We start from the raw sequence: 12,322 nt of genomic DNA on the forward strand, positions 1-12,322 counted from the left end.
TTGCAAAAGCTGAATAATCATCATCAACAATGACTCTCTCAATGAGGTTTTGTTCTTTTATTTTAAATCTCCAACTAGACGTGCCATCATGTCATTATTAAAATTTTCAAATGAATGCCCTAAGCAGGTTCAATGTCATTTTGCGTCAAAACCGAGGGTAAAAACTATAAACAAACAAATGGACAAAACCCAGGGAGTGAGTGACGTAAAAATAAATAAATAAACAAACTAAAGAAGCCACCGGCAAAGCTAGCTAGGGAAAAAAAGAAGGGCTTATAAAAGAAAGCATACAGAGATGGAGATGACAAAGGCAAACTCTCTCCATGGTATTATTACTATTTCATGAGGAAAAAAAAACTCTCCTAGTCCTACTAGCTTCTTCATGCGAGTTTCTTCTTTCTGGCTCTGCCTGCTGCCATTTCTTATTATCACACCACAAAACCAATAATGTCTTTTCCTCGTCTATTCTTGACTCTTCTCTTGCTTTCCTCAACCTCATCGTTCTTCTTATTCCGGATCTGCTTGGCCGCTTCCCCATTCCCTTCCCATGAAGATGAAGAGTTAGAAATAGTAGTAGATCCAAATCTCAGATTCGAAAATCCGAGACTACGCGAAGCTTACATTGCTTTGCAAGCTTGGAAAGCAGCCATATTTTCAGACCCATTTAACTTTACAGCCAACTGGAATGGGTCAGATGTATGCTCCTACATGGGAGTATTCTGCGCAAGATCTCCATTCAATTCACCTTCTCTCAGGGTTGTTGCTAGCATTGACCTCAACCATGCAGATATTGCTGGCTATCTTCCGCCAGAAATCGGCAGACTCACAGATCTTGCTATCTTCCATATCAACTCCAACAGATTCTGCGGAGTTGTGCCCACAACTTTCCGCCGCCTGAAGCTGCTGTACGAGGTCGATCTTAGTAACAATCGCTTTGTTGGCAACTTTCCCAAAGTGTTTCTTTCTCTTCCAAAACTCAAGTACTTGGACCTTCGATTCAACGAGTTTGAAGGTTCGGTTCCGTCGAAGCTGTTTGACAAGGATCTAGATGCCATTTTCCTCAACGACAACAGGTTCCAGTTTGGAATCCCAGAGAATCTTGGGAACTCTCCTGTTTCTGTGTTGGTGTTTGCCAACAACGATCTTGGGGGTTGTATTCCCGGTAGCATTGGAAAGATGGGAAAAACATTAAACGAAATCATTCTCATGAATGATAATCTGACGGGATGTTTGCCTCCTCAGATTGGAATGCTTAAGAATCTGACAGTGTTTGACGTGAGCTTCAATCATCTTCAGGGTTCGCTACCATCGAGCATTGGCAATATGAAGAGCTTGGAACAGCTGAACGTCGCTCACAACAGATTCACAGGAGTTATACCATCCAGCGTGTGCCAGCTTCCAAACTTGCAGAACTTCACCTACTCATTCAACTATTTCACGGGAGAACCACCAAGTTGTACCGCCGCTGCTGGAGGAGGAGGAAGGATGATGGTCAGCAATGGAACCAAGAATTGCATTCCTGGCAAGGCGGACCAGCGTTCTTCCAAAGAATGCTCTTCGGAGGCTGCGCGTCCTGCGGACTGCAGTAAGATGCAATGTGGCGGCGGTGGCGGTGGCGGGGGCTCGGGCTGGGGTGGGTCACCAGCACCTGCGACAAGCCCAAGATCGTCACCTCCGTCATCATCATCACCACCACCAAAGAGAAAACCTCCTGTTGTAAAGCCAGTACCGGCACCACGTCCAGCCAATTCTCCTGGACCATTTATTAGACCATCCCCACCACCGCCTCCTACTTCAAAGTCATCACCTTCAACAAGATCACATCCTACTCCACCACCACCAGCTAATTCTCCTCCAAAATCATTCCATTCACCACCGTCACCGCCACCTCCAACTCATAAGGAGTCACCAAGAACGCATCTTCCACCACCGCCGCCTCCTGTGTACAATGTCTCCCCCAGCCCCAAACATGTTCCTCCACCACCAAGTCATTACCATAATACTCCGCCCCCACCTACAAAGAAAGTATCCCCAAGTACACATTATGCACCGCCACCTCCACCGCGGTTTTATTACGTACCTAAACAATCACCTCCGCCACCACCGCCTGTTGAGTACTACCCACCACCTTATCAACAACATATGGCACCACCACCGCCACCTGGAGAGTCTGCCGAGGTTCCTGCCCCAAGTTATTTTGCTTACTCGCCCCCTCCACCTCCAGCGAGAGATGAAAACCCGGTAGCTCCAGCAACTCCAGGAGCGCCAGTAGAGTATTACCCACCAAAGAAAGGAAATCCACCTCCAGCTCCTGAATATTATCATGCATCGCCACCTCCAAGTGGTTGTGACATAATACCACCGAGTCATCATCATAATCCACCTTCATGGCATCACCAAACTCCACCATCACCTACCTACCATTCATATGCAGTCCCACCACCACCCTCGCCATCACCACCAACGCCTCCACCTTCTCCTTATGATAACACGCCATTGCCACCTATTATAGGAGTCTCATATGCATCTCCTCCTCCCCCGGTAATCCCCTATCACTAATTCTGTTTAATTGATCATTAAATGTATTTCATATTCATTTTTTTCCCGAAAGCAACAATCACTTGTTTTGGTGGTGGGAGGCATAAGCATAACCCGGTCTATTACATACAGCAACTGTTTGGATTTGGTTCCACTTCCACTTTAATGGTGTGTTTTTGTTAATCAAGCATATTATTTATTTAATTAATTATCTGATTAAGGAGTTGCTTGCTTCTGATAGAGCGTCAGCAGCAGGTTCTTAAAATAAGATTTGACATCTTCTTTAAAAGCCGCATCAATAAAAAAAATTAAAAAAAAAACTATTCCAATAAGATTCTTCTCTCACTTCAATATTGAAGAGAGAAGAAATACTATCTTATTTAGAAAATTTTGTTTCCATAATCTTTAGCAACCTTTAATTTAGTATTCAATTACTTTTTTATTTTATTATTTTTAAACAGAGAGAAGTATTATAATTATAATAAATTATAATTATAAGAAAATTTTGATTAAAATAATATAAATTTACTTTTAAAGAATCTTTTGAATTTATTTTTTATTTTTTTATTTGTCACGCAAATGAGCATTTAAAAAATAAAATTAGAAGAGTTTTTTTATTATGTTTTTATGTTCCCTAATGAATAAAACACATAAATACTTCCTCATCATCGTAATCGGTTATATTTGCTTTTGTATTGGATCCCTATCACATGTAAACTAAAAGTTTTGTACGACTATTAATTAATAATTTGATAATCCATCGATTATTCTGATAAATTTTCCTAAACATTGGGTTGAGTATTTCATCAGGCAATAGGTCCTGAATACAATGAGTTTAGATTTCTCAATGAGACATTAATTTAAAGTCTCTATTGCCAGTTTGTCTCTGTCCATTCATTTGCACTTCGACTGCCAACTCTCACAAACATAAGTTGCAAACTTGTAAAATTAAATTATCTTAATGTGTAATATTAGCTGACAAGTCATCACACTATCACACTATCGGAGAGTCAAAATTAATGTTTCAGAAAACATGCACGCATAATATAATGGGAAATTTACGAAAATAACCATGAATATTTTGTTATTTTCACAACTAACATTCTCAATTTTTTTCTATCAACATTAGTCAAACACAAGCTTTTCTCTCTAAATTACCCTTCTTTACAGACCAAAAACAACAATTTTTCTCCCGTATCGTCAAACCAAACGCAGCTTAATCATCAACCAACGGCGACGGCAAAAGACAACGGTAAAAGTGAAATCCGATCATAATATATCCGAATCCAACACTAATCAGCATCACTTAGTGGTATGAGTTATTTTCTAAACTTACTGAACTGAATCGTGGGTGAATCTGAATCGTGGATGAATCTGGTGACAGACACCTGTCGCACCAAGCCTGTCGCACCTTGCTTGGTGCGACATGCACCAATTTAAAAAAAAAAAACTTGAGAATTATGTATGACGTGAGCCCATAGCCAGTTGAACCCAATTTTCACTTTCCAATATTATATGTGTTGAACGAACTTTATGTGTAAGAGGCCCCTCGCGATTTCATGTTAGTCTCAGAGGGTTTGAAGGCAAGTGCAATACGTTTTAACTTGGATTTATTTATTTAAAAAAAATGAAAAAGTTCAATGTATCATGACAGAAAATTCTTGAGCTGCAGGCAGTATAAAGAAATTATTAAACGTTATTATTATTGCGGTAAAACAATGGATTCATACCCATGCATTAATTGCCTGTGCTAACGATTATGGACAGATTAGCTTGTTTCTTACCAAGTAAATAACAATTGGATCTTAAATGCGAAACTTGCAATTTATTAACTTACTCATCAAGAACTTCAAAATCATTTGCAAGCGTAAAATTGTTTTAAAAGTTGTTGAATTTTTGCCGCATTCAAATCATTTTTCATTCGAAAATTGACAAATTGTCAAGTTTCATGTTAGTCTAAACCCTCTGAGTTCAAGCTCACGCCATTCTTGAACCATCGCACAATAGCAACACATGAGATGAGTTAAGAAGTCATCGCACGAACCGCCTTGCAAAATAGATTTAAGTCGAGAGGTTCTTTCATTTTTAATCATCATAATCGAGGCCTCAGAATTCACCTAAAATGGGGAAGAAGGCACCTGAATGTTGAAAGTTTCTCGCAATTTTGTCCTTATGCAACAGCTATAACAGCAACATCTGCAGAAGATAAAATATGCCATGAGAGTATTGATTGCTTGCTCACGAGCTGTAAATTTTCGGCTACAGAGGAGTTTCTTCTAGGAGCCAAACTTTCCAATAAGAGGCGACGGGTTTCTTTGTTTGATTCATCCTTGTCATCTTCATCAGATTATCTCTGGTGAGCATATGAATTCTTGCTGGATGTATATATTTTATTGTCCACAAGCAATCGGGAAACGGTGGTGGTACAGTGACTGATTGCATGTATTTTCTGTTGCTGTATAAACCCCAGGGATTACATGCACAAATATCTGGAATAACAAATGCATGTTTACAGAGTTGCAGTTGCGCTAAATGATCTCAAAAAGGGTTCAGCAATGACAGAAAAGAGGATGCGATACAAGCTGACCTGTTTTCGAAGCTTGGTGCGACAGGCACCAAAAATGGTTGTCCTGTCAGGCAATGTGTACCAGATGCTTAAGGATCACGATCTCCAGGTTCAACACTTCAAAACTGTTGCTTTATGGCAACACAAAACTGGATTCCGGTGCCATTTCACTCACCCAAGATACCACCTTCTCTATTGGAAGAGCTCTCTAACATGCTAAGATCCCCTTAAAACATACAAACTCATCAACCGTTAGATCATTTGAAACATCTTTCACCTTCTCCATCACCCCATACAAGGGCCAGCGTCCAGGCCATGGTCTGGTCTTCATCTTCGTGCCTTCCGCAGGCATCCAAGGATCACGATCTCTAGATTGAGGCCAAGCCTTGTCAGGAAGATCACTGCTGTTGCCCAGCGACGGCCGCCGACGATGGGAGGTTCTTCGATTTGGGAGAGATGGGAGAAAGAGAGATTGTTGGGGGAGAAATGAGTATTTTAGTCTCAAAGGCTTTTTTATGGTTAATGTTGATAGAAGTTTATTTGAGTGGTTAAGATGCAAATTTTCATGAATGCTTTATTTACTGCCTGACTGACTAATAATAAATATTGCTGGTATTCGAAACTAATAATAAATATTACTGGTATTCGAAGCAATTACTAAACTGTTCATGATCGCTTAGTATTAATTACTGGTGAAGGATTGAATTCCTGGAGTGATTATCTGATCTTCCAAACTGGCATAATAATGACTAATAATAATATATGTTGCAACGAGTTCTGTCCAGCTAAAAAGATCATAGATCTATCTCATCATTAGTAGATGTAGACCCAAGGGAGCGGGGCCGGTTGAATTGATTCGAATAGATAGACAGACAGACGTGCGAGATGGGAGCGAGAGTGGGGATACCCATATTCCCAACCGACACGCGGAGGCTCGCCAGGGTGGGAAATAGTTCAACTCCCATTTTTCAAACTTCTAGTTGCCAGCAATAATCACTAATCACTGCATTAAATATTTTATTTCATTATTCATTATATGAACGAACCATTCCAATTGAGATGTTAAAAGCTGCTTTCGTGGCCTGCATGATTGTCTTAATCTAATTTGATTGCTGTTGTTTTTTTTTTTTGAATACTGATTAGAATGCTGTTGTTTTTTTTTTTTGAATACTGATTAATCATCGTATTATTGTATTACACAGATATTTACAACAACTGTTTATTATAACAGAGATATTACACTGAATTCTATGAAGTATATGCTCAGACAAATAACCCCTCACAGGAGAGAGATATCCATACTCCACTTGTATTTCACAAAGAAGAAAGATTTTTAAATATAAAAAACATTTAGCCCCCACAATGCTTTTGTGGGGGCTAGAACCGCTGCCCTCACAAGCATTGTGAGGGCAGCAGCCCACCACTTCGGCCTAGGCCGAAGTGGTGATTTCTGTTGTTAAAACCATTGTATCAATACTGTTTGGAAAATTTCATTAACTCTTCGGTATATTATGTGGCTATTGACTAATAATTATTAGTATACACAAGGGATTAACTTTTCCTTGTATCTCTCTATTTGGACACTTTCCTAACTAAACAGATTTGTAAAACGTAACACTCAGTATATCGTATTGTGTTGGTCTGAAACTTTAATGTTGATTACTAAATGTTGCACGCTCAATACAGCCTGACTGCATCGCATTATACAAATTCTTCACAGCTTCACGAGTGTAAGTATTAAATTGAGAGGCGAGAATCATAATTCTCGTACAACAATTCATCAACGTGGAAATTAACTACAGAGGTAAATCCTTAGCTATTTATGCGGTTGTGTATGTTTCACAAGAGGCACTTCTGTTCCACCGGATATTTGACAATATTGCATGGAGTTGCATTCATTCTATATTATATTATACACATCCACACCCCACAGCGTATACACACAATTAGAATCAATATTTTCTTTTTCCAAATCATACTAATGCACAGGGTACCCTCATTAATCACACCCCGCCCCCACAACAATTAAACGCAAGCAAGTGGCTGATACGATTACATAGCAAATTTTCCTCCCTGTGGCACCAGAAAAACAAGAAAAAGGGAAAAAAAAAAAAGCATCACACTACCATTTATGTCGACTGCTCTCAATACAGAAAGCTACTACATACATAACAGTTTTCTGACTCAAATTCTGCTACCATTTTCATCTTCTAGACAAATCATTCAGCCAGCAGCAAGTTTATGAGGTAATCCCTGTGAGCTCTTGGCATCATTGTCCAAAACGAATAACAATGCAAGATATGTCATCTTTACTCTTTCTTGCCAATGCTTCAGTTGTTAGTCGTTTCGCTGCTGCCTGAGGATCTTTTATGGGTTTCACAAGATCAACTGCCTCTTGATTCTTCATAACCTGCTGACAAATCAAACCAGTCATTGTACTACAATCTTTCAACCAAATGTAATATCATATATCATAAAACACCATCTCCTTATATGTCCATCCAGGCGCTGCATAGATGGGGCAAAGACAAAACCAACACTGCTTTTTATGCAATTTTCATAGAGGTAATGCCATTAATATGTAAACAAAAGGATTCAAAACCTCACCCCTAAAACAGGGGTCATGACCTTCATATGAAATATTGTCATATACTTTCCTGTAGTGCACAATTGCTTTCTTAAACAATTAAAAATATGCAATGTACCAAATTACTGTAAAGTTACACCTATAGCCAAAAGGAATCAACATTTTATCACAATCAAGAATAGTTCTTCTGTGCCAGAGGTGATAAACAGAAATTTAAGTGTCTTGGCACTGCTTGCTAAATTCTGTGGTTAATAAGATTTGTAAAATGCTGGTCCCTCTTTAGCAATTTGAGAGTCCGGTCAAGCGTAAATTCAATGTAAAAAAAGGTTTCAAGAATTGGGCACAAAGACCTTGCCTTACATCATAAGTAAGGCAAAATCTTTCAACTCAATTCTCATAAATCCTCTACATTATTGGCTAGCACACGATATACTTCCCAGTGGGCCCATCCATCAACCATATACAGGAAGTAAAGGTGATGGCTAGCTTATTGCTTTGAACCACATGGTTTAATCATAGTGCCACACAGATGTTAAAAATAATGCTGGTCATTGAGAATTTCAGGTCAGGTCCATACTTGAGGAAAAACTTGAAACCTTTAAGCCTGCATTCAATGGATTAGCCAAGATGTGTAATATAGGATGAAGATCAAGCAGAAGGATGACAAAGAGATGTCCATATGCTACGATAACAACTGACCTTCCACAATCCATCACTTGCCAATATTAAAAATTCGATACTTGGGTCTATTGGCACATGTCTTACATCAGGCTCTGAACTTAAATGTGCTTTAAGACTTTGATCCCCGAATGCACGTGCAACAGCAAGTTGACCATTAACTCTGGGCACGTCACCTGAAACAAGAATTGGCTTTTTAGCAATTGTACCCAAATTTTAAAGAAAGAAAAATTGAAAGTTAAAGAAGCATTTGATTGATCTTTCCTTTTGAATGCAGGACTTCCATTTTTTTTTTTTGGTTGCAAGGCTTTCTAAATCACCTAAAGTTTCATATTATTTGTCTGCCTAAAAGCAAAAAGGAGGTTCTGTTATTCAGGGAGAAATTAGGACCTAAAATGATTAGAATTACACAAGTTCCAGCATCAGTTTCAAACTTAAACAGTTAGTTTTAACAATCTATTGAAGGGATGTGCCTGTCTGGTAATGACTGAAGTTTTTATTTGTCAATCTATTTCCTTGATCATAAGTCATAAACTTTCAAGTTAACGCATATATTTTTCTATTAAACTTTGTCTCTCAAGTTGTAAACTTTTTTTATTGTTAAGAACAGGGAATATCCTGAAATTGAAAAGCGATATACGCCCAAAGGGAAAGTAAGCTGTGAACTTATTGTAGAATGTATTGAAAAGGTGACTTGCATTTATCATTGTCAAATAGGTACAGACTTGATTGCTTATTGAAAATAATAATTAAAAAAATTTGGGGGGCATTTACATTCAATTAAAAAATAAAATCAAAATTAGAATACATTTGAAGTTCTGTGATAGAATTTGGATAAAATCTCAGAAATAGTGATTATTGAAGTTATTCTGAATTACACATTATATGCTCCTTGGACTATACTTGGAACCTGGGCTCTGGACCAATGCAGTAACTTTCTGAAGGACTTAATCTTATCAATAAGGAATGTGAATGTCAATATTCTATCCAAACAAGCTTTAGAATATGTGCCATGCCAACAATGAACTAAAATTGTCATTGAAAATTCATACTCAATGAAAACTGGCTTTGGCTTTCCATTCAAACTAATCCCTAAGCAAATTATTACTTTCATCTACTTCCAAATACCATCATGCTTGAAAAACCCAACAAAAAAGTTAATTATTCTCTTACGTCAAAACTTGAAAACATTCCCTAATATTTTTGATAGCCATAACGAAGTTATAAATTAACGATACCACTCAACCTTCATCATACAACATAAATGAAAGAATGGCTTGCTGAAAAGAGAAAAGCAATAAGTTGGATCTGGCCTGAAAATTGAATACGGGAAATTGTATGAAAGCAGACATATTTACCGGGAAGAGAAGTCACAAAGCCACCCTGCTTCTCAATCCTTCTTCGCTCAGCATGAGGCTCATGGTCCACAGTTATTTGATTGGCAGAGCCCCTTTCACACACAACAGCTCTTGAGTCACCAACGTTTGCCACCCATAGATCTTTGCCATCAATAACAATTGCAGTAACTGCAGTTGATCCACCAGGCCCTAATTGCATAGAGTTTTCCAGTATAAACTGATCTGTGGAGCGGTAAGCATTTGTTATTGCTGCCTTAGGGTCTTTCCAGAAATTTGACTGTATAATATAAGTAAAACAGTTGATGATTAAGACAATAAGTAGAGCACCAAGAAATTTTTAAAAGTAGAAAAGATAGAAACAAGTATGCTGCATAACTGAAACAGATTTTGAAGGGCGGTAATATGCCCGGCCAACCACTAGCCTAAAGAGTAGCAATATTTACAGGGACAACGACAAAAGCCACAACATGTATCAGATTGAAGGTCTAGTTTAAAATTAAATGAAAAGCAGCAATTGCATCCATCCAAATCAGAAATTAATAATAGTTTACAAGCATGAGAATTCAAAGAATACTGATTGTATCAGGAAAATGTAGATATAGAACAGATGGTAAAATAGAGATGGGGAGGGACACACCTCTTCAAGTATGTTGTTGAAAAGGTTATCTTTCAAATAAGTAGGTACACGATCCCCAAGATGGCCATCGAAGATAGCAAATAGACCAAGCACATGATTCTTCTTTTTTCTGTATTCGGCAACAAGGTAGTCTTCCATATCATGACCAGATTGGCCTTCTACTAAGTGATATCCATGAGATACTTTGTTACTTGACGACTTACTTCTTCCTTTTCCAGTGTCGGATGATGATGAACTAAAACAAGTAGAATTCTGCCATAAATTGAAACGAATGAATACCATGAATTTAAACAATAAAAATCTCAATTTAATTACAATGGAATTGCTAAATCCAGCAATAACAGAAAAGTTCTTAATCCAACTTAAAGAAATAACAATCGAAACTCATAGATGTGAGTTTCGGAAGTCTCAAAAAAGACTAACTAGTTACCGAGATTCAAAACCATGATAGGAAAATAAACAAAACAAAAACCATGCATTGATTTTACCAAAGTGAATCTTGTATCTCTGCATTAATCTAAGTATTCACAGTAGACGTAAAGTAGATGATGCATATATTTGTTGTTTCAATTAACTTAGGCGAAAAAATAAATTAAAAATCAATAAAAATATCTAAAAGAAGAAGAATAAAGATAAACAAAATACAAAATCCAGAGAAAAATTAGTACCTTGATCTTGGAAAAAAAACCCGTACTATTATTGGAGCGAGAAACACTTGCTGCGGGGTGCTTACTCATCATCTCTGAAAACACTCATACGACGAGTCCGTGCTTCCACTTTTTTTTTTCTCCGAATATCCAGTATATATCAGCAATCAGCAGCAATAATAAGAATCAATCGGGAAAAAAAAATTGTAGGAATTTGATAAGTTTAGTCGGATCAGCAAGCAAGCAAGCAATAATCCTTTGTCTCTGTTTGTTTTCTCGAAGTGTGAAGGCGTCCGTCTTTCTTTCTTTCTTTCTTTCTTTGTTGTATCGTTGACGTATCGGCTAGTTGTTAGTCGTATTCTAATTACAGTGGGGTGCTGATGACGAAATGAGATGATAAACAAATGGATACGCGGTATTTGAATTTTCTAATGTCCTGCAACCACATAATGCCAGTGCTTTTTTGTTTTTGCATAATCGCATTTGCTTTAACATTTAATAGTTGAATCAATCTTTTTTCTTTTCGCTATTTTTGTACTTGCAATAGTCTGACAGACACTATACACAAAACACAACGACTTTTTGAGTTTGAGAGAATGGTCTTTCTTCGGAGTTGAAAAAATCCACTCGTTGAATATTTAATATTTTTTATTTTTTGGTATATAATTAATTCTATTTCCGCGTTTGATAGGCCCCACTCGCTCTTTGTTTATTTCCCCCTTTTTTTTTCTCCTTCTAATCGCTCATTTCCTTGAACCTTCCGATGATGGGGACTGAAGGTAGATGTTATAAGTTTTCGTATAAAATCATTTTTATTCAAATTAATATGATATTTTACATAATTAGTTGATAAAAATATCAAATAAAGAATTTAATCATGTGAGTCATTTGTTATTTTTATTCAATCACTTTATGTGATAAAAATATTACTCATTCAATCAGTTTTTTTTTTCTTCATGGACGCTATTTTTCTGTTTGCATTAGACTGACTGATACTATACACAAAATACACTACCTTTGACTGTGAGAGAAAGGCAATGTTTCTTCAATATTTATTTCAATTTATTTTTTATTTGAGATAAATAGATATTTATTCTAATGCACTATTATTAGAATTACAAAATATAGAAATATAAATACTTTATATTACTATAGCATATAAGATGATAATACTATTTATACTAAGATCTTGTTACGTGACAGTTTATGTAAGTAACAAATTCAGAGTTGAAAAGATAATACTTGGATGTGTGGCATGTGGTCGAACAAATGGGTGAGGACCTAACATTCCACCATTCCAGTTTGCATATG

General features: G+C 37.2%; 2 protein-coding genes across 2 annotated transcripts; one reads left to right on the forward strand and one right to left on the reverse strand.

Moving 5' to 3' along the window:
• The first annotated feature begins 215 nt into the window (after window positions 1-215).
• LOC102611963 (leucine-rich repeat extensin-like protein 2) lies at window positions 216-2,742 on the forward strand. The gene has a single exon (XM_006473863.4). It carries the CDS (start codon window positions 448-450, stop codon window positions 2,557-2,559), a length of 2,112 nt encoding a protein of 703 aa, XP_006473926.2. The 5' UTR covers window positions 216-447; the 3' UTR covers window positions 2,560-2,742.
• Window positions 2,743-7,050: 4,308 nt separating this feature from the next.
• Window positions 7,051-11,542, reverse strand: LOC102611666 (probable protein phosphatase 2C 44). The gene is made up of 5 exons (XM_006473862.4): window positions 11,033-11,542; window positions 10,365-10,616; window positions 9,728-10,004; window positions 8,391-8,545; window positions 7,051-7,514 (listed from the first exon to the last, which is right to left on the reverse strand). The coding sequence occupies exons 1-5, from the start codon at window positions 11,102-11,104 to the stop codon at window positions 7,374-7,376; spliced, it is 897 nt and encodes a 298-aa protein (XP_006473925.2). The 5' UTR covers window positions 11,105-11,542; the 3' UTR covers window positions 7,051-7,373.
• Between the last annotated feature and the right edge of the window lie 780 nt (window positions 11,543-12,322).

Source organism: Citrus sinensis, chromosome 9 (assembly GCF_022201045.2).
Source record: "Citrus sinensis cultivar Valencia sweet orange chromosome 9, DVS_A1.0, whole genome shotgun sequence".
NCBI classification, from domain to species: domain Eukaryota; kingdom Viridiplantae; phylum Streptophyta; class Magnoliopsida; order Sapindales; family Rutaceae; genus Citrus; species Citrus sinensis.